Here is a 21,860-nt window from a genome sequence, read left to right as displayed (position 1 = left end):
CGGCGCGCGGGGCGGAGCTTCGGGAAGGAGCCGCAGCGCCTCAGGCGCCAGCCGACTGGGCGAGCGGCCGGGCCTGTGCTCGAAGGGCGGGGTCTGGGGCGGAGCGCGGCGACCATGCGGGCGGCAGACGCAGACGCAGGCGGCCCGGCGGGCGGCGCCGACAACAGCCTGGAGGGCCAGGGCCAGGGCGGCTGTGGCGGCCTTTGCAGCGCAGGCACGGAGGCCGCGGTCGCCGGCGCAGCTCCGCGTGTCCCGCGACCACAGCACGCCCCGGGGCCAGGCGGAGATGCCCTCTCCACGACCGGAAGGCCGGAAACCCGAATACACACTTTGTATCCTAGCCGAGGGGACAGCGGGGCATGGGCAGGGGGCGGAAAGGGAGAGGAGCCGCGGTAACCTGCGGGGCGTGGGGCAAAGATCTGAAAGCAGGGTGGTCCCGGGGTGGCTGGAGAGAGGTGGGGGAGGAGGAAGGAAGGAGATCAGGGGGGAAACGGGTTCCTGGGGGCGGTGGGAGGACCTGGGCCAGGGAACGGGGTGGCCGCGAGCGATTAGGGCCGGGAGTGGGTGGCCTCGTCAGGGTGGCCTGAGAAGGGGGCTCAGGCCCTAAGTGAGTAGGGATGGTACCTTAACCGAATCTGCACTCAGCGCCCTCAGCGTGCCTTTCCCGTCCCACTTGGAGGCGGAGATCGCCTGTGCGTCCTTGGCCCCAGATCGCGAACCGCACGGAGGCATCGTGGAGAAGCAGCTCACCGTAACTGACAGCGTCCTGGCCATGTAAGTTCTGGAAGGGCCGGGGTCGGGGTGCCTGCAGGTGGCGGGTCGTCTCCATGGGGGGGATGCTCTGCTGGAGCCGTGAGCACTAGGTGCGGGGAGGGGGCCCCGCAGGCTCTAACACCTGCACCCGCGGAGGGGGGTGCTCCTGGGGGGAGAAGGGTGCGAGGGATGGGTACTTGGGGGGGGGCGGAGCGAGGAAGGGGAGGAGCCACCACCTCCAACTTGATTGCCTTTTCTCTCTCAGCCGCTGGAGAGCTGAAAACTCTCGCCTCCTCCGAATTTCCATCATCAACTTTCTTGACCAGCTTTCCCTGGTGATTCGGACCATGCAGCGCTTCGGGCCCCCTGTTTCCCGCTAAGCCTGCGCTGGCGAAAGGGGGCTAAGGTCTAGCCTCGTGTCCCCGTCTGGGCGGTCCGTCCTTCCTAGGGCAGTGATTCCTGCACTAGCTGCCACCTGAGGTGGGGGGCCTGCCTGGTCTTCTGAGGGCAATGAGGGCCCGAGCCCTTGGGCACTCATGGTCCCCTTGTGTTGTTTGCCATTTAAATGTTTGCTACTGCAGAAAATAAAAGTGAGCTTTGCTTTGTTCCTTGTCAGTTGTGGCACCCCGGGATAGTCTTCCCTTTGTCCTCCGGTGGGGGCGGGGGGGCGGGGCGGCTCCTGGGATGTCGACGTGCAAGTCGCGGAAGGTGGTAGAAGGCAGTTTGGGAACTGGCAGGACCCACGTGCGTCCTGTCCTTCGGTATCAAGGACTCTCACCATGTGGGAATATGCCCATCGTTTGCACGTTTCGCATGACTCCTGATGATGTCTTTCATCTAATGTGAACTTTTTATCCAAGCTCTTCAAAAATATTGAATGAGTGCAGGAAAGATGCATTAAGGGCACCTGACAGGCTCAGTCGGTTGAGCGTCTGACTTTGGCTCAGGTCCTGATCTCGGAGTTGGTGAGTTCCAGCCCCGTGTCAGGCTCTGTACTGACAGCTGAGGGCCTGGAGCCTGCTTTGGATTCTCTGTCTCCCTCTTTCCTCTGCCCCTTCCCTGCTCAGTTTCTGTCTCTCAAAAATTAATAAACTTAAGTTTTTTTTATAAAAAGAAAAGATGCATTATAATATTCTAATGTAACTACTGAATGTTTAAATTGCTTTCACCTTTTTGCCCTATTTTAGGTAATGACCCAGTGGAACTCTTGCATATGACCTTGCACGAATGATTGCTTCCTTCCACTAGGTTAAAAGAGGTACAATTAGTGGGTAAATATTTAGTATATTTTTTAAAGCTCTGTCAAGACTGCAAAATTAGTCTCCAGAAAACGTACCTACCACTCTGCCAGAATGCTGGTTTTGCTACACCTTGTCACTGCTGGCTCTGGCAAAATTTGAAAACAAAATTCATTTGGGGGTGCCTCTGGCTCACTTGGTTGACTGTCCTACTCTTGATTTCGGCTCAGGTCATGATCTCAGTTTGTGAGATGACAGTGGGGAGCCTGCTTGGGATTCTCTCTCTGCCCGCCCCTGTTCATGTGCACACTCACGCTCTCTCAAGAAAATAAACATTTAAAAATAACAATTTGGGGCACCTGGGCGGCTTAGTCAGTTAAGCGTCCAACTCGATTTGGGCTCAGGTCATGACCTCACGGTTTGTGAGATCAAGATCGAGCCCCGTGTCTCCCTCTCTCTGCTCCTTCCCCACTCACAATCTTTCTTTCAAAATTAAAAAAAAAAAAAACCATTTAAAAAAATCCTTAAAAAATAATGTAAAAATTAGTTTGCACGAGAAGAGCAAACAACCCAGAAACACTAGAATCAGAGCGTTGAGGCTGACTGGCCTTAGCTCAGTGAGGAAAAGTGCTGGACAACTGTCAGCCTTTCGGTGGAAGGAGTGCACTCCCCGTGACACACGAGGTCTCCTGCAGACTTGTCAAACCCAGCAATTCTGGCAGCTCTTTGGTGGACAGACGCCATGGGATTTTCTCCACAGGTGATCGTGTTTTCTCAGGATAAAGCCAGTTCTATTTCCTCCTTTCTGACCTGGGTACCTTATAGCGGAGAATTTGTGTGGGTTGGGTTTCCCCGCTTCTCTGCATGCCCGTTAACTGTAGACCGGATGCCGGACATGATTCTCCTGGGGTGCTAGAGGTCTTTCTATTCCTAGAAATATTTGTGAGCTTTGTTCCGCGATGCCGTTACTTACCTGGAACAGTTGAACCCTCTTGAGTCTTCGAAGACTTGCCCTATGGGACCAGAACAGCTCGGGGCAGGCGTCATTTTCCACTCCCACACTTCCCCAGTTGTGAGGTTTGCCCTCCTAGCCGGTGGGGACAGCTGTTGGTTGTTGTCCCACTTGAGTGCCCAACAAAGTTACTTTCGTTCTGTCAGATGGTCCTCAGCGGGCCTCCAATGGTCTCCCCGCGCGCTTGCGCTGATCAGCCGTGCGCTGCTCCCTCCCACAGGGTCCTCGCCCAGGCTTCCCCCCCCCCCCCCCCCCCGCCACTCCTTGGGGCCCTCTGCCCCACCAGTTCCGGTGGGCCTCAGCACGAAACTCCCAATGTGGTCAGCCGGGACAATTGCAAGGCTGATCTCTGACTTCTCATCTCCCAGAGATCGCCGTTCTTCATCGCCTGATACCTGCTTTCCTTACAGCTTGGGTCTCATCTATTCCGTCTGGTTTGGGGGGGCTCTTTCAAGTAAGTGGCAGTGTAAATCGGTCCCTGCTACTACACACGCACGAAGAGTCTATGCCTGCTGGACGTGGGGCGAGCTGGTGCGTGCTGCAGGGGAGACACGCCGTCACGGGGACAGTGGTGGTGGTTGTGATGACAACACTCTCACCTGACAGCAGACAGCAGCTGTAGTGGCTACAGCAAGGGTCTCTTTCTCTTCCTTCCTTTTGAAAAATAATTTTGAAGACCTTTCTTGATGGTTGAGGATCTGGCTGTTTTATACCACTCTCCATTCTGCTAGCCTCTTCGTTCTCCCAAAATGGTTCTTGGGGAACCATTCACTTGGGCTTTCTTTACCTCCTAGGTTAAAAATTGCCTTGTTTAGGGGCACCTGAGTGTCTCAGTCAGTTAAGCGTCTTTGACTCAGGTCATGATCTCATGGCTAAAGACCCGGGTCGGGCTCTGTGCTGACAGCTCGGAGCCTGGAACCCGCTTCGGATTCTGTCTCCCTCTCTCTCTGCCCCTCCCCACTCGCACCTGTGCTCTCTCTGTCCCTCAAAAATAAACATTAAATTTTTTTTTTTAATTGCCTTCAGTCTTTCATTGCCTTTCTGTAATCTCACAATGGTAATTTTTTAAAACCATCTTCCTCGGCCTCCCCTCTCTCTCCCTGCCTGCTTCCTCTGGGCCACGTGCCTGCACAGCTGTCAGCCCGGCACCTCCCTTGGTCTGGGCTTCAATCCTTATCCTGGATCAAGCAGCTTTCTCTTGACTGTTTACCTCGCCTTTTTGTTTACTTGTTTGTGTTTGAAGTGAGGTCTAAGTTCCATCCTCTCAGCCTTCCCCTTTGTGAGTGTACAGGCCTAGGAGTTTGGGCAAATGCATAGTTTTGGAACCACCACCACAGTCGCAGTGCCTGCTGCGCTGGGAAGGGGACGAGGGCAGGCAGGACAGAAGTGGGGAGACTGGCACGCAGGCGAGAGATCCCCGGGCTGCAGCCAGTGGAGGTGGGGAGAAGGGAACGGGTTCCGATTGGATCTTGACGGGAGAGCCACCGGGGTTTGCTGACACGGATCGGACGTGGCCCTGGACCTCCTCAGATGCGCGGGACGCCTGCAACGGGTCACCCTTCCTCCCATAAAGGGAGCCCAGCTCCTCCAGAGTCCGACAGCCTCCCCACCTGCTTCCCTGCTCGCCGACCACCCACCCGCCACACACTGCCACCGTTTTCCCGACGTTTAATTCAGAAACAAGGTTCCAGGAACAACGACAAAGAAGCTCATGCCAAAACAGAGGGGACAGCTGGGTTTCCGGGACCACGTGCCGGGGCCAGATTCCTCGGAGGGGGAAGAGGGAACAGAGGGGTAAGGCACTGCCGCCTCGGCCACTCGGGGCGGGCGCAGGACAGGGCAGCGGGGGTGAGGGGTCCGGGCTGAGCGGGCACCACGCCGAGGAAGCTGGGCGCTCGGGCCTGGAGAAGGAGACTTCCAGAGCCCCCAGGCCCACGTGGGGCCCTGGCACGAACCCGCTCATAGCTCCCCAGGTGCTGGGGACAGGGCGCCCGAGAAAGGTACGGTCCCACCCCCGACAAGTCCGGAGGGGATGCCGGGACCCAGCCGCGGGGAGACCCCTGGGCGCAGCCACAGTCTGGGGATGGCTTCGCCGCATCACCCTGGGCGCCCCCCTCCTCGCCATCAAGTGCTGCTGGTGTCGGGGGCCCCTGCTCGGACCCGGCGGGGCCGGCCACGGCCAGGGGCAGGTGCCAGAGGCGAGGCCGAGGCTGACCGTGCCACCAGGGAGCCAGGACGACCCAAGGACAGAAGGGGCGTGAGGTTGTCCACATCCCAGAGGAGGGGCACGTGGTGACAGACGGACACGGTGAGGTGCAGATAAATTAAATAAATAGGTGGTTGCGGGTATAAACAGGAAGAGGGGGCAGGGGCTGGCACGACCCGGGGGCACGAGGGTAGGAGGGCGGGGATACTGCTGCTGCCAGGGTCAGGACCCTTGGTCCTGTCACCACCGCCCCCACGCAGGGCCCAAAGAAAGGCACTAAGGAAGGGGGCCCGGGTGTGCGCAGGGCACGAGAGACCGGTGACCACCCCATCCCCGCCCCCGTGCCGCCCGATCCAGGGCTCGGCCCCGAGGTCACCTCAGGCCTGGGACGCCCCCTCCTCACCGGTTCCGCCACCCTTAGCTGTTGCCGGACACGAGGCTGATGATCTGTTCCAGTTTTTGCCGCAACTTATGCTTCCGACAGGAGGCATCTCGGTCCAGAGCGGTGAGGACCTGGGGGAGGAGGGTCCCCCCGGAGCCGGGCTGGCGAGGAGGGGCCGCTCCCTCCCTTGCCAAGCCGTCCTCCCCTGCCTGAGCTCTTTTGTCCCTCCTGCGTCCACGCACCCCGCTCTCTGCGGGTCCCCGGCACGTGGGAAGGGCCGCAGCCCCCCACCTCTGCACACGCTGCGACTTGGCCACCCCGAAGCCACCGCCTTCTCTGCTCGGCGGCCACAGTGCGGCCCTTCCCGGGAGTGGGCTGGACCCGCTGTCCCCAAACGCCCCGTCCCTTCCTGGCCCACACCCCATCTCCCCATCCCCTCCTGAACCCCAACCCCGCACCTGATCTCCCCGTCCCCTACTGACCTGGAATCTGCACCCAATCTTCACTTCCCCTCCTGACCCACACCCTGCACCCCATCTCCCCATCCCCTCCTGAACCCCAACCCCACACCTGATCTCCCCGTCCCCTCCTGACCCGGAATCTGCACCCAATCTTCACTTCCCCTCCTGACCCGCACCCCCACCCAACCTCCCCACCCCTCCTGACCCCCACCCCACACCCAATCTCCCCATTCCCTCCTGGTCTCCCCGTCTTCTCCTGACACCCACCCCCATCCTGCACCTGACTTCCTTGTCCCCTCTTGACCCCCATCCCAACCTGCACCCAACTTCCCCATCCCCTCCTGACCCACATCCAACCCTGTCTTTGCTGGTATCCAGAATCTCCTTGCCAAATGCGGCAACCTTCTAGGGCTTCATCGCCCTTGACCATCAGTAGCACCCCAGGAAGCCAATCATACTCTTCTCCCTCCTGACCACCCCCTTCCTGCCCCAGGTGTGTGGTGTGTGTGTGTGTGTGTGTGTGTGTGTGTGTGTGTGTGTCCTGTTCCAGGAGGCCACCCTGCAGTCTTGGGGTCCCTCCCTCCACTCCTCAGTCTCTGCCGCTGGCTCCCTGTCTTCTCTGCCACCTCTGAGTGTCCCAGGACCCCAGGACTCAGTGCGTGGGCCACTTGTACCCCTACACTGGCTCTCGGCTGCCCTTGGCGAGCTCATCCAGGCTCAGAGCTTTCTGGGCCGCGTCCTGGCTGACGGGTTCTTACTTCCAGCAATAATACAATCTCAGATCCACACCTCTATGTTCCCTGTCTACTGAAGTGTGGGGTCACCGATCCCATGGGCTGGATAAGGTGCTGGCCCTGCCTACCTTCTGGCCCCACCCTGGCCCCTCAGCCCACCCCTTCCCTGGACCTTTACTTTTGCCCGAGCAGAATTTCGTTCTCTGGCCAGTGGCTTCTCTCCTAGCCCCCTCAAATCCCAGCATCTCCGGAAAGCATCACCTGTGCTAGCCTGGGGGCTGAATAGGGGAGGCGCTGCGAGCGACCCAAGAGATGGGCTCCGTGCCCCCTCTGTCCCCTCCACCACCCTCTAGTGCCCTTCACCCTCGCAGGGCCCCCCCGTGTTTGCCACTGACCGCACCATCAGGGCCTAACGACTGGGGGCCCGCGAGACTGGCACGCACCTCCTGGCGGTACTTGGTGACATAGAAATAGAGTTCACTGAGCGCGCTTAAGATGTTGAAGTCACTGGCATGCAGACGGGACTGCTCCACCAGGTAGGCGTCCATGTCCTGGTCGCTGATGGATGCCATCTTTGCAATGTCCCGGTAGTACCTGTTGGGACCCTGAGTGGGTCACAAGGGCAGGTGCCACCAAAGCCCCTGCCCTGGCAGTCAGGCCGGTCTCTGGGGACTTTTTCCCCAAGCTGACCCGGCACGGGGCTGCCAGGCCTCGCTTCCCCTCCCAGCCCACCTCTCCACCCAGCTCTTGTAGTTGGGGATGTCCTTGGCGTAGAGCAGCTTGTTGGACGGCGAGTCCTTGCCCAGGCGATGTTCAGACGTGGAGCAGGAGTCCATGAAAGTCTGGGCCACCACTGACAGGCAGGCGTCCGTGATGCTGTTCTTGTGGATGTCGAACACAAACTGGGGGTTCTTGATCACGTTTACCCAGAAGCGCAGGGGCAGGCTGGAGAGAGGGACAGGCACCCGGAGCCCATCCCGTCAGTGCTCCCTGCTACGCTTCCTGCCTGGCCTGTGCGCATCTTGCCCACAAGCAGCAAGTGTGACATACTGAGGGTTAGTGGCCTTTTCTTTAAGTTTCTGCCAGACTTCAAGCAGAAATGAGAGCAAACAGCCTTCCGTCCTCGCTGCATCTCACCCCGCACCACGGCCACCACGTGGGCCTGGCTGTCAGCACCTCTGCTCTGTGCCGGCCCCACTCCCGGCCTCCCACGTGGCCCAGCGGGGCCCGTATCCGGAGTCAACCGAACTCCCCTTCTGCGCTTGAGGGGCGACTGATGCAGGCCCTCTCCTGCCTGGATGGCCACTCCAGCCCCCGTCAGTCACCCACCACCCTGGTCTCTGAGCGCCGGCACAGCCACAGGTGTCCTCCCTCCCTCTGTCCGCCCACCCCCAGCACAAGGCGGTACCAGTTGCTCTTCCAGGTGTGGCGCACGTCAGGGTCGCTGATCTGGCGCCGGTCGGCCTGCTCATCCAGGAAGTCGAACATGTACTTGATGGCCAGGGGCAGGGCCGAACCTCGGTGAGCCGTGCTGAACACGGTCTCGAAGAGGTCATCCACAAACTTCTGCAGCGTGCCCTGCAGGGGTCAGCAAGAGCACAGGTCAGGTTGGGATGGCCCCGCAGCAGAACAGGGGGACAGAGGGGCAAGCAGCTTCCCTGCAGGGACAGTGCCCCAGACGGGCCCCGCCCCAGCCTCAGGCCTTGAGAAAGGCGCACCAGGTTTGAAGAACCCCGCGGCCTACCCCCAGGGCAGGCCGGACCAACCGCGGGGCCAAGGCTGGGCTAGAAGATGTCTGGGCTGAGGCCAGGGTGGCTCAGGGCAGGCCCACACCTTGGTGGCCAGGAGTCGAGTCAGGTAGATCTCTGAGACCATCTTGCTGCCGCGGTCCCCCTCGCGGTGGTCAGCATGGTCGTGGTTCTTCACCAGGTGCCACAGCTTGGTGCCGGTCTCCTGGTCAGGCGTGATCATGGGTGCCCGAGAACGGAGGCTGTCGGGGCTGCTGGCTGTGCGCAGCAAGCTCTCTGGGGCAGGGGACAGGCATGCCCTTTAGGCCAGTGGGGCCATGCCAGTCATCGCCACGGCTCTTGCCCCGCTCTGTTCCAGGAGCCCAGCAGGCTAAGGGGGCTGCCTACTCTTACCGGCCCACCCCACCTCCAGGCTCTATGAAAGTGGACGTCTCCCAAGGGCAAGGCCCAGGGCGACCACCAGAAGCATGGTGGCCACTCAGAGAGGGGGCTCCCCAGGATGGCTGACACAGCCTCAGAGGGCACAAGGCCAATCAAGGCCATCGCCCTGGAGGCACCTACCGTAGCGGCTGAGCGAGCGGGTGAAGGTAAAGGAGCTGGCCATGTTATAGGCACACACTTGTTTGGGCACCAGTGCCACCAAGGAGCCATCCGTCACCTGGAAACCACAGAGACAGAGGGGGGCAGCACAGGAGGCTGGGGAGCCAACGGGCCTGAGCCACCACCCACCCGGACCCTGCAGTGTGCACGTCGGAGGTACCCGAGGCTCCCCAAGGAGGGACCGTGTCCTCGGGGCAGGGCCATGGCCCCCAGGTGGCTCCCAGCCCCTCACCTGATAGTGGGCCAATGAGTTGACCCTCTTCCAGTCACACTCAATCTTCGTGGTGACGTCTTCATCCTGGAGAATGATTCGGGCCATACGGCCCTGGCGCCATTCTGTAGGCCACAGACAGCCCTTGAGGTCCTGCCCAGAGTACCCCGGGCCCCGGGGCCCACCTCCCTCAGCGGACAGAGCCCAAGCAGGGAGCGGGAACGGCAGTCAATGTAATGTGGCCACAGGGTGGCGGCCGGGAAGAAGGGGCAAGGTCACCTAGGTCCATGTCTTCGGCTTTGGGGCGCTGCGAGTATGGGACGCCCTTGTACACAGCGTCCAGCAGCTTATCTTTGGCTTGGGTGACGCTGTCGCAGTTGAGAACCTTCACTGGGACCTGAGTGCTGCCCTCGCTCTCCGGGAACACGCAGTGCAGGGTCTGCGGGGGAGGGGAACCACAGGCTGGACCCCGGACGAGGTGTGCCGTCATGCCTGAGGCCCTGCCCACCCGACCACCAACCCACCAGCGTCTTGTAGTCGATCTGCTGCCGGATGAGCTTGTCTTCGCTCAGGGAGTAGCGGGCCTCGCCCGTGATGGCATCGATGGGGCCCTTCTCCATCTGCTGCTTGATGGCGCAGTAGAGCAGAAACAGCGGCTCCCCGGCACACTCCTGCAGCCAGGGGCGGGCACACGTACGCTGCCCGCCCGCCCGCCCGCCCGCCAGCCGCTTCCCCGGGTCGCCCCGCCCACCCGCCCGCCCGCCCAGCACACCTTCAGAAACTTGTGCAGCAGGAATGTGAACCAGTTGGTAAGCATCTTCTCAGCCACCGACTCGGTCCTAGGGCAAAAGGGGCGCTGGGCCAGACTGGAGAGCGGGCCCACCCACCTTGCTCCCCAGGTAGGAGCGGGCCTGGTGCGAGTGGGGCCGGCAGGAGGCGGGGCCGGGGCCCTGCAGCACCTACCTGCGCAGAAGCAGCTTGGGGTGGTTCTTGCTCTCCAGGTTCTTCTCTATGAGGTCCGCCAGCAGCTGCTTGAGCAGCCCCGTGGCGTAATCGAGGCGGCTGTGCAGGACCACCATGGTGAGCGAGGCCACGGTACCACGGTCGCGCATGGAAAAGCTGCTCTGGGCCTCCAGCGTGTGGATGAAGGTGAGCACGAAGGCGCGGCTGTGCAGCAGCTGTCCAAAGAGGCGCAGGGCCTTCTCGACGTTGGGGGGGGTCTGGGAGGGACAGGGCGTCTCAGAGAGTGGGGGAGGCGTGGCAGGGGATGAGGGCCGGGCAGGCGAGCTGGGGACTCACATCCAGCTCCTTGAGCACCGGATGGGCCTCAATGCCCGGGAAGAGCACGCGAACGGCATAGGTCCGGTAGTCCAGGAAAGGGATCTGCACCCCGTCCATGTGGTTGGTCAGCTCATTGATATCCGTCTGCAGCTCAGCAAAGGCTGGGGAGGGCGGGGAGGAAGAATGAGCGCAGCGGGAGGGGAGAGGCTCCCAGCCCACCCGCCCTGCACCACACCACCGTCCCAGGCACCTTCCTTGCATTCCAGAGCCACGCGGGACTCCAAGTTGTCCATCTGTAGCTGAAGCCGCTTGAGCGTGCGGTCTGCATCCTGAGTCTTGCGCTTATAGGCGACCAGCACAGCGGTGATGGCCAGCAGCAAGAGCCCGCCGCCCGCCGCCAGGCCCACCATGGCCGGCAGAGTCAGCGCCCGCTCGGCCGTGATGTGCAGGGTACCCAGCCAGAACTCCAGGCCACCTACCAGTACCTGCAGGGACAACCCCACTGTGAGCTGACCCCCATGCCCACCCGGTGGCCTCCCCCACCTCCCACGCACCATGACAGGCTGCCGGCCCGTCTGGCTAGGTGAGTCGCACAGGAGCTGTGTGTCGGAGACAGTGAGCGCACATGGCTGGCCCCCGATCAGCACCGTGTAGTTGAGGCGGGAGCTGCCAGCTGCTGCAGGGATCAGATTCTTGCCCTGTGGGTGGAGGGCGTGGTCAGCCAGGGCTCCCCGCCTCCCGGCCTCTCCTGGTCCACTGTGCCCCACTCGCACCTTCAACACTACGTGGGAGCCAGGCTTGACATCCAGGACCCCGGAGGGCCCCAGTGGCTCGAAGCTGGGATCAGGGTAGTAGGTGAAGGAGGACCGGTTGAGGGAGCGGGCCGTCTGCACATGATCCAGCAGGAAGCCAAACTCATCAGGGTGTTCACCCTGGGCCTGTGGCTGGGGCCGTCCCAGGAAGATGCCGGGGGCCTTACACAGCATGGCGGTATCGTTGATCACCTGGCATGTCTGCGGGGACAAGGGAGGGCAGCCCGGCACATGAAGCCACAGGTGGCAGGGTTAAGGGCAGGGCGAGGACCGCTGGCACTCACGTTGGTGGTCTCGATGCCTCGGTACTTGGCCCGGACCCGGGGCTCCTGGACGGTCAGTAGGTGGGTCCCACTCACAGTGATGGCAGTGCTTCCACTGGGGGCAGCGGGGGAGGGGCCTCAGGCTCCCTCCACCACTGCTCCCAGCCTGGCCTCCAGAGAGTTATCACGGCTGCCGTGGAGCCCGGGGCCTCCCCCACCCCAGGTCACTGGGTGAATGCCAGGTGCCATGTTGTTGGGAGGACCCTGCCCCCCTCTGCCAACGAGGGCTGAGGCTTGGAGGACGCGTAACTTGATGCCCTGGGCCCCGGTCACCAAGCGAGGCCCCGGGACAGGAGCTCAGGGACACAGTCCCCGACCCACACTCCTCCTCAGGTCTTACTTGATGATGCTCCAGGTGGGCTCAAGGCGAGTGACCGTAGGGTCCTGGGTGTAGGTGTAGAAGACGCCAGGACTGGAAATGTTGGCACGGTCGATGGCCAGGGTGATGGGGGCCTGGCTGGGGCCCAGGGTGGACACGGGCGAGATACACACGATCGTCTCGGCGTCTCTCCTGTTGGTAAGTGGGGCGCTGAGAGCAGGTAGCCCGGGGCCATGACTCACCCTGCCCTTGTGGCCCCCGACCCAGTGCCCGGGCCAGAGCCGATGGGGCCCCGCCCACCTCACAAACTGGCACTCGCCATCTCTCACAGTCACTGTGACCCTGCTGCCGGCATCCAGAGAGCTCCCGGAGATGGTGAGCCGTGTGCCCCCGGAAGCCGGGCCCCGACCGGGACTTACGCGGTCAAACGCTGGCGTCTGTGGGAGAAGCGGCCCTGAGGAGAGGGAGGAGGTGGCCCGGTGCGGGTGGGGGGGAGGGGCGTCAGGAGGGAGGGGAGGGGGAGGGACGGGCAGCCCACACACCACGAAACTGTAGAGCTGTTCGGACTGTGTGCGGAAGTCAGCAGAACAGTCGCCCACACAGAGCTCCGCGGGCCCCGGCGGTGGGCTGGGCACCAGCGACTCCCCCATCTCACACACGATCCTACGGGTGAGAGAAGGTCAGGGCTGGGGGCAGACAGCCCAGGGCTCGGGCGCCCACACGGCCGCACTCACCTCTCGGCGCTGACGTACTCGGAGGGGATAGGGTTGCAGCGCACACCTGCAACCCGCAGGCCCACGTCCCGGTAGCTGAGGCCCAGGTTCTCACCCACGATGGTGACCCGAGTGCCCCCCTCCTTGGGCCCCATGAGCGGGTGGATCTGCAGAGCAGGACGATAGGGCGAGGGTGAGCCCAGACTCGTGGGTGCCTGGCAGACGGAAGGAGACCGGGGAGGCTGACCTGGGCGATGCGAGGGTGGCTGCAGCGGGCGCCCTTCTGGCTCGGGTGCATCCAGTTGGTCTTGGGGGCCGGGCAGTGGGCCCGCAGCTGGCACCTGTGCTCCGAGACGCACCAGCCGCAGTTGAAGCGAGGGTCAGCCTTGAGGCAGAGGCCGCAGCTGGGCCGCCGTGCCCAGCACTTGTACAGGAGAGCTGCGGGCAGAGGGTACCGCTGGGGGCGGCCGCGGGGCGCCGGGGGCACCGAGGACCCCGATGCGGGGTCCCCCTGCCGCACCTGGCCCCAGTTCGCGCCCACCGTGCCCCAGGCCCTACAGCCCCACGCTGCCCCGCACCTCGGAAGGTGGCAGGCTTGTCGATGGCGAAATCGCCATCCCAGACCACGGAGAAGTCCAGCTCGGTGTCACCGTACTCGTCGCCTTCGTAGGAGTACTGGGAGAGAGGGACCCCGCGTCACCCCAGAGCAGAGGTACTCAGAAGGTCCCCCGCCAGAGGCACGTCGGGCTCTCTGAGCAGCGAGCCGGGCGCAGACCCGCACGACCAGCACGCCCCGCGGGAGGGGGCCTCACCGACGCGTTCTGGCACTGCACGCTGCTGCTATTGAAGCGCACGGCCGGCACCCGTTGCTGCCGCCCCTGCACCCGGACCACACACTCGTAGTTCTTCTGGCCCGACTGCGGCTGCGGCAGGTTCTTGGCCCGCAGGGTAAGGGGCTGCATGACGCCGACTGGGATCAAGAGGTCCCCGCCGGGCAGGATCTCAGGGCAACCCTGCGGGGAGACCGCCCGTCAGCCACACACCCACCGCTGCCATCTGGGCCCAGCTGGGCTGGCCCCGAACTGAAGAGGCTCCGGGAAAGCAATGAGAACAAAGGCAGAAAAGCCAGAGGCCAGCCCACATGGAGCCCAGCCCCCTCGCGCACGGCACCCGCCTCACCTCAGGGCTGTGGACCCTGCCCTCCTGGAAGGAGCACTCTTGGGGGTGGCTGGTGCACACGTGGCGGTACTTACACCAGTGGCAGGGGTACGGGCTGCCGACGCAGGACATACACCTGCAGGGAGAGGCTTCGCGAGTAACGCAGAAGACCGGGCCGCGCTCTCACCACTCGCCCACGGGGCACACGGGAAGCCCCAGGGAGGAGGGGCCGGGGCCCACCTGAGGCCCACACAACACAGCAGGGGACGGAGGGGTGTGGGGACAGAGGTCAGAGACGCCAGTACTCACGACCGGAGTACGCTGCAGTTGTAGAAGACGAAGTCGACCCCGGCGAACTTCACGCCGGTCTCCTTGGACAGCAGCTGCAGCCGCACAGTGTGCGTGGCCCCTGTGGCGAGCCCAGCGGTGGCCGTGAGCAGGCCCGGGACGCAGAGCGTCCCCATCCCGGAAAGCCCCAGCCTACTGACCGTGCCCCCTGGTGAGAGCCCGCAGCTCCCGGAGGGAGGGCGACGGGCACTGCAGCTCCCCGGAGGGCAGCAGGACGGCCTCACTCTCCGCCACCTCCTCAAAGGTACAGCTCACGCCGACGCTGAGGTCTGGCACGTTGCGCACGGCCACGGTCAGCTGGGGGAGGCGGAGGAGTCAGAGCGGGAGGCGTCCCCCCCCAGCCCCCGACACACACACACACACACACGCGGGCCCACGCACCCCCACCCATCACAGCACTTACCTGCACCCCGGGTGACGTCACTGAAACATTGTTGGGCCGGACCCGCACCTGGACACACTTGCTCAGCTCCTCGGCGAAGCCATGGGGGGCGGAAGCACCCGGACAGGCTCCTTCACGGCAGCATCTGCGTGGGGTTAGGCCAGAGCCCGTTATACAGCTGTCCCGGGGGCCCTGGCCGGGCGGTGGGAGGGTACACATATGTCCGCAGGGAAGAGGGGACGGCCAGCCCAGCCCACAGTGCCAGGCAACAGCATGCTTTGGCCTCGTCCCCTGGGCCCTGAGGGCTGTCACTCGGGATGGGGGCTCCGCTCATTAGCTGGATGAAGTAGGAGGGGACGGAGGCAGAGGCCACAAGGGTACGACTGGGAGAAATGGGTACGTGGGCAAGGGCACGCTCTGCCCACCCCAGTCAGCGGGCATCGCCGGCTCCTCCCAGGAGCAGGACCCCTGCAGACCCTCCCTCCCCGCCCGGCCCGGTGGCCCTCACCTGTGCTGCAACACACACCAACCGCAGTGCGGGTCCCCCGAGCCGAGGCAGGCCGCGCAGCTCACGTACTGCTCGCACGTCTCCACCGGGAGCTGGCTCACCTGGGGACGGCGGCGTCAGTACCTGCCCTGCCCCCACCCCGCCACCCGCTGCTGCCTGCCACGGGCCTACCTGCTTCTCACTCAGGAGGTAGATGTGCCGGTGGTCGGGGCTGAAGAGCAGGTCTCGAAGGATGGGGCTGCCATCCACCACGGGCACTGTCTCGTACAGGTGGGCATACTGGGAGCCGTCAACCCGGACCTGGGCCGCGAGACACGCTGGCCTGATGCCACGGGGTGCCACACACACCCAGAACATCCACTTGTCAAGCCACGGACTTTCCAGGTCGTGGCCAAGCTGAAGCCAGGGCCTGGTGCGGCTCAGCTCTCAACCTGCCCCCTCCCGAGATGGCCATAGGCAGGGGAAGAGCTTTCTGGGGGCTGACGGACACCATCCCGGAATGAGCTCATGCTGACAGTTAACACCCTGTGCAAACTTACTAAAACCACGGACCGTATGCTTTCAGTGGGAGAAGTGTATGCTTTGCGGGCGATGCCTCCGTGAAGTGGTTAGAGATGCAAACAAGGGCCCAGGAGGGGCAGCAGACCAGGCCCCCCAGAAGTCACTGGCTCCCTTCACAAACCCTCCCCAGCCAACCCCAGAACTCCTGGGGACAACTCCGTATTTGCCGGGTGAGCCGGACGAGCTCGTGGCGGCTCTCCTGACCACTGTCCCTTCGGAGCGAGCACACTGGGGCTCCCAGAGTGCATCTCCCCCTTTCATGCTACCCCGTCTAGGAACGGAAGCAGCCCTGGTGCCCATGAGGGGACAAGAGGGCAAAAGGGGTTACATTCACATTTTTCCTCCTTCGTTCAACTGAGGACCCAGCATGATGGCTCAGCCAGGGCCCCTGCACTCCCAGCAGAGAGGCCTCGAGACCGGTCTGGTCCGTGTCACGGGAAGCCAGCAACTGAGGCCACAGTGGGCACTGGTGTTGGAGAGGGCGGGTGGCCGAGGAGCCGCCTGTGGAGCGTGGCCAGGTTCCTGGGGCCCAGCCCGGGAAGTCCCCCCTCCCCCGGCCCTCGCCCTACCTTCTTCAGACTGCCGGTACGAGTGCCAATGAAGACCACAGAGTGCCGGCGGTAGGTGTAGGCGGCCACGCTGGCCATACCATCGCTGCTGTCAGCCAGCAGGGGCAGCCCCTCGATCACGTGTAGGCCACCCAGTGGCTGGTTCAACACCAGCCCGCAGAAGTTTCCGTTTATCTGCATGGGCTGGTGAAACAGGATGGGTGCGGTGAGAATCCGAGCTTCGGGGCGCCAGCTGGACAGAGGGCAGAGACCCCATATTCCGGACGGGAGCTGGATCTGGAACCGGCTCCCCCCACCAGCCAACACCAGCGGCTTGCCCTAGGACCCCACAGGAAGCCAGCGGCTCAGGAGGAGGAGGAGGAGGAGGAGGAGCGGGGGAGGGGGGGTGAGGCTGAGGCAGCGGGTGGCCCCCGGACACACCACACACCTCCGAGGCCTGCGGGGACGGCACAGGGCCGCCCAGGAGCAGGAGCGCGGGGCACCCGGAAGCCGGCAGCTCGTGAACAGAGAGCACCCGTCCACAGTGAGAAGGCGGCCGGGGAAGAAAGGGGGGCCGCAGAGGGCGGGGGCAACGAGGGTGGGAATCCCTGACAGGAAGACACGGCGTTCCAGGGTAGGGTGCGGACACTGAGGCCGGGGCCCTGCAGCGCGGGCGCGCGGGCGCAAGCTCACAGTGTTGATGCAGGGCAGCTCCTTGTTCAGCAGCCAGGGCAGGGCCAGCGTGCCCTCCCCCCGGTAGCAGGACTGGATGCGGCGCCGGATGTGGGCGTTGATGTTGCTGAGGGTGAAGAGGCAGAGGACGGTCTGCCGCGGCGGGCTGGCCCGGTTCTTCTGGCCCTGAGAGAAGACCGTGAAGAGGACGTCCTCGTCGGGCGGCACGCCCAGGGCCTGGGCCAGCAGCAGGCCGGGCTTGGCCAGGTGGGCGCTCTGCACCAGGCGGTACTCCACGCCTCGCCAGGAGCAGCCGATGGGGAACTCCACGTACGAGTAGAACTCCGAGTCCCCAGCGCACATGCGCACGATCTTGGACGTGAAGAATTTCTCGCCCGCCGTGTCGAGCAGTGTCTGCTGGGTGTCCAGCTGCAGCGTCAGGAAGTACACGAAGGAGGCGCTCACGAAGCCGTAGATGTAGTAGATGTCAAAGGCGGGGTACAGGGACAGCGTGTCTGAGGGGATCTTGATCTGCGAGGAGACGAATTCGTCCTGGTACACCTGTGGAGGGGGTTCAGGAGAGAGCATGGGACGAGGCCCGTGTCCTTTGCCAACCTCCCAGACCCTGGCCTCTCGGCCCCCACAACCCCACTCCGGGCCCTGCTCCCAGGACACAGTCGCCCCTGGGGCCTCCCTCATGATCCCACTCTGCCTGCAGAGTCATAGGAGCGCAGCTCAGAAAGGCCGCCGAGGGCGGGCTGAGCAGCACCCTCCTGGGCCCTGGCCCGGCCTCCCGGCCTCAGCAGCTGGCCTCCTCCTGGATCAGGGCTCTTCCGGTGGCAGAGCCAGGACAGGGTGCAGGAAGGAGGGAGACGAGAGGGGTAAGAAGAGGCAGCAGGGGAGGAGGGCCCGGCAGCCCGTCTGACAAGGTGAACAGGCGAGCGGGCTCACCCACCAGACTGAACATGTCAGCCCCGTCCTCGTCGCTGATGAGCTTGCGCGAGCTGAGGGTGGGGAAGTACTCAGACTTGCCGTCCACGGCCGTGCCCACGAACAGCTTGCTGGGCCCCCGAGCCTGCTCCACAATGACGCCGGCCATGGAGTCAGGCTCCTGGGCTCCCGACAGGTAGTGCTCCTTGCGGTGGTGCGGCTCACCCAGCTTGAAGAGGTCGTCCAGGCGCAAGAACTGGCAGATGCCTTGCCAGATGCTGCCGCAGGCCACCAGGCGGCGGGCTGCATAGTCTATGAGCAGCAGCTTGTTCACGTTGTCGACAGGTGCTAGGCGGTGGGCACACACTCGCATGCTGGGAGGTGGGTAGCAGCGAGCATTGTCCTCGACAGGCCCTGTGACGTGCACCCGCAGCTCAGTCAGATTGGGGGCCAGCTTGAAGACGCGGTTCACCGCACCCACGAACACCTCCCCGGTCACCCGGTGCACAGCCAGGTGTGTGAGCGTCGTGTCTGTCACCGAGAAGGCAGGGAAGGGCCGGCCGCTGCCCAGGGCCCCCCCCACGGCAAGGAGGACCAGCAAGAGGAGGCAGACAGCAGGCATGGCCGGCAGCTGCGCCCGAGGACAGGCCTGGGGAGAAGAAGCAAGCGCAAATCAGAGGCCCAGGCCCAAGCTGCCTGCCTTCCTTCTGCCCCACTGGCCTAGGGCCTCCAGCGGACCGAGCACCATGCCACAGAGGGCGGAGGCCACTCCTCCACCAGCGGACCACAGAGTCCCAGATGGTGCCCGTGGCTGGGAGACAAGGAGGGCCTCCACCAGGGCGCATGAGTGAGCAGCGAGCACAGGCAGGCTTGAGGGCCATCAATCATCCCCCACCCCCCACCCCCGCTGGAAAGGAGCCAGGAGGCCTCCCCACAACCGGGCCACACCCAAGGGGGCAGCACAGCCAGATGCTGAAAAAGGAAGGGTGGGAGGCCCTCCCAGAATGAGACCCCAAACACCAGATCCTGGAGCTTAGGGTGGCCAGCCACACGCAAGAGCCACTACAGGCAAGTCCCAGGCCACAGAGACGCCCCACGCCCAAGTTGGGGGAAGGGGAAAGGCGGAGAGTGAACAATCCTAAGTGTGTGGGGGGGGCGGGGGGGGGGGGAACACCACTCCAGAGTGGCATTGCCACCAGGAGACCCAGGTCAGAGGTCTGAGGCATCCAGATCTGAGACTGAACCCGGTACCATCACACCCGGAGTCCTGGCCCCAGCTGCCTCCTCGCCCCAAGGGCCTCCCCTAGCTGGCTGTCCAGGAGCCTGCTGTCTGGCCTACCCACCGCAACACAAAGCCGAGTTGTGCCTGCCCCCACAGCCACGCGCCAAGACAGACATAAGTCAGGCACAGCCAGACAGATGGCCCAGGGAGCCCTGTGCAGCTCTCCCTCCAAATCCAGAGGTTAGCTGGGGAACAGGAGGTGTCGGGGGGGGGGGGGGTGGGTGGGGGGGTGCAAGGAGCCCTATGGAAAGGAAGCAATGTCCCTAAATCCAGCGAGGCCCTGGGGAGATGGGGTGGGGGCCAAATGCCCAGCTTGGCCAGGTCTTCACCCCCAGGCCACACCCAGCTTTCTGGCCAGCTCTAGGCAGCAAAGACAGCAGCAGAGCAGTGTCATGGCACCCAGTGGAGCAGGGCTCAGAGCTACCCTCTCTGTGCCCAAGCCCCAAGGGAGACACAAGGTACCCAGCTCGGGGGGCGGGGGTACAGGGGACCAAACTAAGAATGCATAGGAGATAGAAAAGAAAAAATGCATTTGATAGAACAAGGAACAGGCCCTTCTTGAAACTGAAGAGTTTCAGCTCAGACTGATCATCTCTCTGGGGCTCTTTTGTCAGGTCTGCATCCTGGACCCCAATGCAACAGCCAGAGAAGAAAGGGAGGCGGAAGAGATGGGGGTGCCATATCCCACCCTCACCTCCTCCACAACCGGCAGGAATACAGGCCTAGGAATGGAGATGGGGGCAGGGGAGAGGTCAGGAGGGAGACCTGGAGAGGCAGGATGTGCCACCCAAGCCCCCACCCCAACCTCCACCTGTAAGTGGGAGCCTCGGGCATCACAGGCACACCCAGCTGTCTGCCCGAGGAGAGAGACAGCCCTACACAGAGATACGGCTCCAGGGTCCCACTCCCCGATGCCCCCCACCGTGCTGCTGGCCTGGCTCGCCCAGCCCCCACCGGGGGCACTCCTCAACGGACCCACGAGGACCCCGGTGGATGCAGGCGCCCCAGCAATCCTTGGACGGGCCGCTCCTCAGCCACAAAGGGTCCACATAGGGCAGGGGAGCTGGGCTCAGGCTGGCCGTCTTTGCAGGCGCTGGGCACGAAGGACCACTCAGGCCGGCGTCCAAGATGCAAGAGCAGAGGTAGGGCCCGACCCCCTCGAGGCCGAACCCAACCTCCGAGCTGCCCGAATCCCGGGCCACCGAGCAGTCCGTCCCCTCACGGGCGGCGGGGTATGGAGGCCACCTACCTACCGGTCCCTCCGCTGCCGCTGGCTCCGGGTGGCCGCCTGCCAGCCACGTGGACGCGCCCCCGAGCCCCACACCGGCCCCACTCGCGCGTCCCCGCCGCCGCGCCCCGTGCGCGCCCCCGCCGCCGCCCACACACTGGGCAGGCCCGCGGCCGCCGGGGCCTTTTAAACCCGGACCGTACCACCGCGCCGGGCAGGGGCGCCCAGGGAGGCCCGGGCGGCCGGGCGCGCGGGCGAGGGCCGCTCCTACCCCGGGGCCGAGGGGAGCCCAGCGCGCAGCCGGGGACCCCAGGAACCGCCTGGGTGTCCGCCCAGCGAGCCGACCCCCCCTCGCACAATGGCCGCGTCCGCGGCGCGTGCCTCTCCCTCTACTCCCCGCCCGCCGCCTGGGGCAACCCTGGGACCGGCGCGCGCCCGCGCCACACCCCCTCGGGCCCGGCGCGCCGCTGCGCCGGCGCGCACAGACCCCGCCCCGCCCAGGAGCTCCGAGGCGCGCCCCTGGCCACCTGCTGCCGGTGCGCCGGGGGCCGTGTGTCGACCTGCCAGGCGCGCACCAGCCGACGTCCGCGCGGTCCTTGCTCGGGACACCCTCCCCCTCAGGATCCATAACCCGGAGGGCCCGCAGCTAATACCGTGCAAGTGCCCAGCACGAGGACGGGAGGCTGTCAGCCATCTGCACCCGGCCCCTTACCCAGCCCGCCACCGCCACCGCGGCCCGGAATCTGGAGGTTTAATTCCCTTGCTTTCTTTTTCCTTTTCTTTGTAAACAGCTTTATTAAGATAGAATGCGCCTATCACGTAAATCACCCATTTAAGGTGTAACACTCGGTGAGTTGTAGTATATTCACAAACTTGTGCAACCACCCCGTCAAATTCTAGGACATTTCATCACCCCCAAAGGAAATCCCCATACTCATAAATAGTCCCCCCCCCCTTCCCCAGCGGGCAACCACTGATCTACTTTCTGACTATGGATTTGCCTGTTCCGGACATTTCATATGAACGGACTCATACAATATGCATGCGTCTTTCAGGTCTGGGTTCTTTCACTTCACCGTAATGTTTTCAAGGTTCATCCATGTTGTAGCATGGATCAGGACTTCGTCTCCTTTTAGGGCTAAACAATATTCCATTACATGGATATATCACATTTCTCCATTCATCAATTGATGAGCATCTGGGCTTTTTCTCTCTTTTGGCTGTTGTGAATAATGCTGTTAAGAACATTCGTGTACAAGTTTTTTGCATGAACACATTTTCCTTTCCCCTCCACCTAGGAGTGGGATTTCTGGGTCACATGATAACTATTTTTAACATTTTGAGAAAAATGGCCAAAGAGCTTTCCAAAGTAGCTGCACCATTTTACATTCCCATCAGCAGTGTATGAGGGTTCCAATTTCTCCACATTCTGACAAACCCTTATTATCTG

General features: G+C 63.3%; 2 protein-coding genes across 5 annotated transcripts; one reads left to right on the top strand and one right to left on the bottom strand.

Annotated features, from left to right (window-relative positions):
* LAGE3 (L antigen family member 3) lies at positions 1-1,355 on the top strand. Its single transcript, XM_045471704.1, has 3 exons — positions 1-332; positions 646-774; positions 1,019-1,355. The coding sequence occupies exons 1-3, from the start codon at positions 115-117 to the stop codon at positions 1,131-1,133; spliced, it is 462 nt and encodes a 153-aa protein (XP_045327660.1). The 5' UTR covers positions 1-114; the 3' UTR covers positions 1,134-1,355.
* Positions 1,356-4,654: 3,299 nt separating this feature from the next.
* PLXNA3 (plexin A3) lies at positions 4,655-20,800 on the bottom strand. 4 transcript variants are annotated; one of them, XM_045471061.1, is made up of 34 exons: positions 20,432-20,800; positions 17,926-18,549; positions 16,992-17,531; positions 16,320-16,502; positions 15,361-15,489; positions 15,190-15,290; positions 14,703-14,826; positions 14,440-14,596; positions 14,261-14,360; positions 13,973-14,087; positions 13,606-13,806; positions 13,372-13,468; positions 13,041-13,231; positions 12,815-12,960; positions 12,623-12,743; positions 12,381-12,517; positions 12,102-12,272; positions 11,723-11,816; positions 11,400-11,639; positions 11,181-11,324; positions 10,877-11,111; positions 10,645-10,787; positions 10,309-10,565; positions 10,118-10,184; positions 9,870-10,016; positions 9,625-9,784; positions 9,367-9,470; positions 9,096-9,192; positions 8,620-8,810; positions 8,195-8,364; positions 7,519-7,731; positions 7,230-7,380; positions 5,613-5,722; positions 4,655-5,213 (listed from the first exon to the last, which is right to left on the bottom strand). In XM_045471061.1, exons 2-33 carry the CDS (start codon positions 18,520-18,522, stop codon positions 5,627-5,629), a joined length of 5,619 nt encoding a protein of 1,872 aa, XP_045327017.1. In that variant the 5' UTR covers positions 18,523-18,549; positions 20,432-20,800; the 3' UTR covers positions 4,655-5,213; positions 5,613-5,626. The 4 variants fall into 4 exon arrangements, with proteins under 4 accessions (XP_045327017.1, XP_045327016.1, XP_045327013.1 ...); XM_045471060.1 differs by having other exon boundaries at positions 4,655-4,770; positions 20,436-20,800; XM_045471057.1 differs by having other exon boundaries at positions 4,655-5,722.
* Positions 20,801-21,860: the final 1,060 nt, after the last annotated feature.

The sequence above is a fragment of the Leopardus geoffroyi genome, chromosome X, assembly GCF_018350155.1.
Source record: "Leopardus geoffroyi isolate Oge1 chromosome X, O.geoffroyi_Oge1_pat1.0, whole genome shotgun sequence".
NCBI lineage: Eukaryota > Metazoa > Chordata > Mammalia > Carnivora > Felidae > Leopardus > Leopardus geoffroyi.
Note: the sequence above shows the minus strand (reverse complement) of the source record. Positions and strands in the feature narration are given on the sequence as shown.

Bases quoted from the DNA above. Each gene is read 5' to 3' on its own strand.
- LAGE3 (XM_045471704.1), top strand. From the start codon at position 115: ATGCGGGCGGCAGACGCAGACGCAGGCGGCCCGGCGGGCGGCGCCGAC. The intron at 333-645 runs GTATCCTAGCCG...ATCTGCACTCAG, and splicing joins GAAACCCGAATACACACTTT to CGCCCTCAGCGTGCCTTTCC. The intron at 775-1,018 runs GTAAGTTCTGGA...TTTCTCTCTCAG, and splicing joins ACTGACAGCGTCCTGGCCAT to CCGCTGGAGAGCTGAAAACT.
- PLXNA3 (XM_045471057.1), bottom strand. From the start codon at position 18,522: ATGCCTGCTGTCTGCCTCCTCTTGCTGGTCCTCCTTGCCGTGGGGGGG. The intron at 14,361-14,439 runs GTCAGTAGGCTG...GGCTCGCCACAG, and splicing joins GGCTCTCACCAGGGGGCACG to GGGCCACGCACACTGTGCGG. The intron at 13,469-13,605 runs GTGAGGCCCCCT...CCTCTCTCCCAG, and splicing joins TGCAGTGCCAGAACGCGTCG to TACTCCTACGAAGGCGACGA.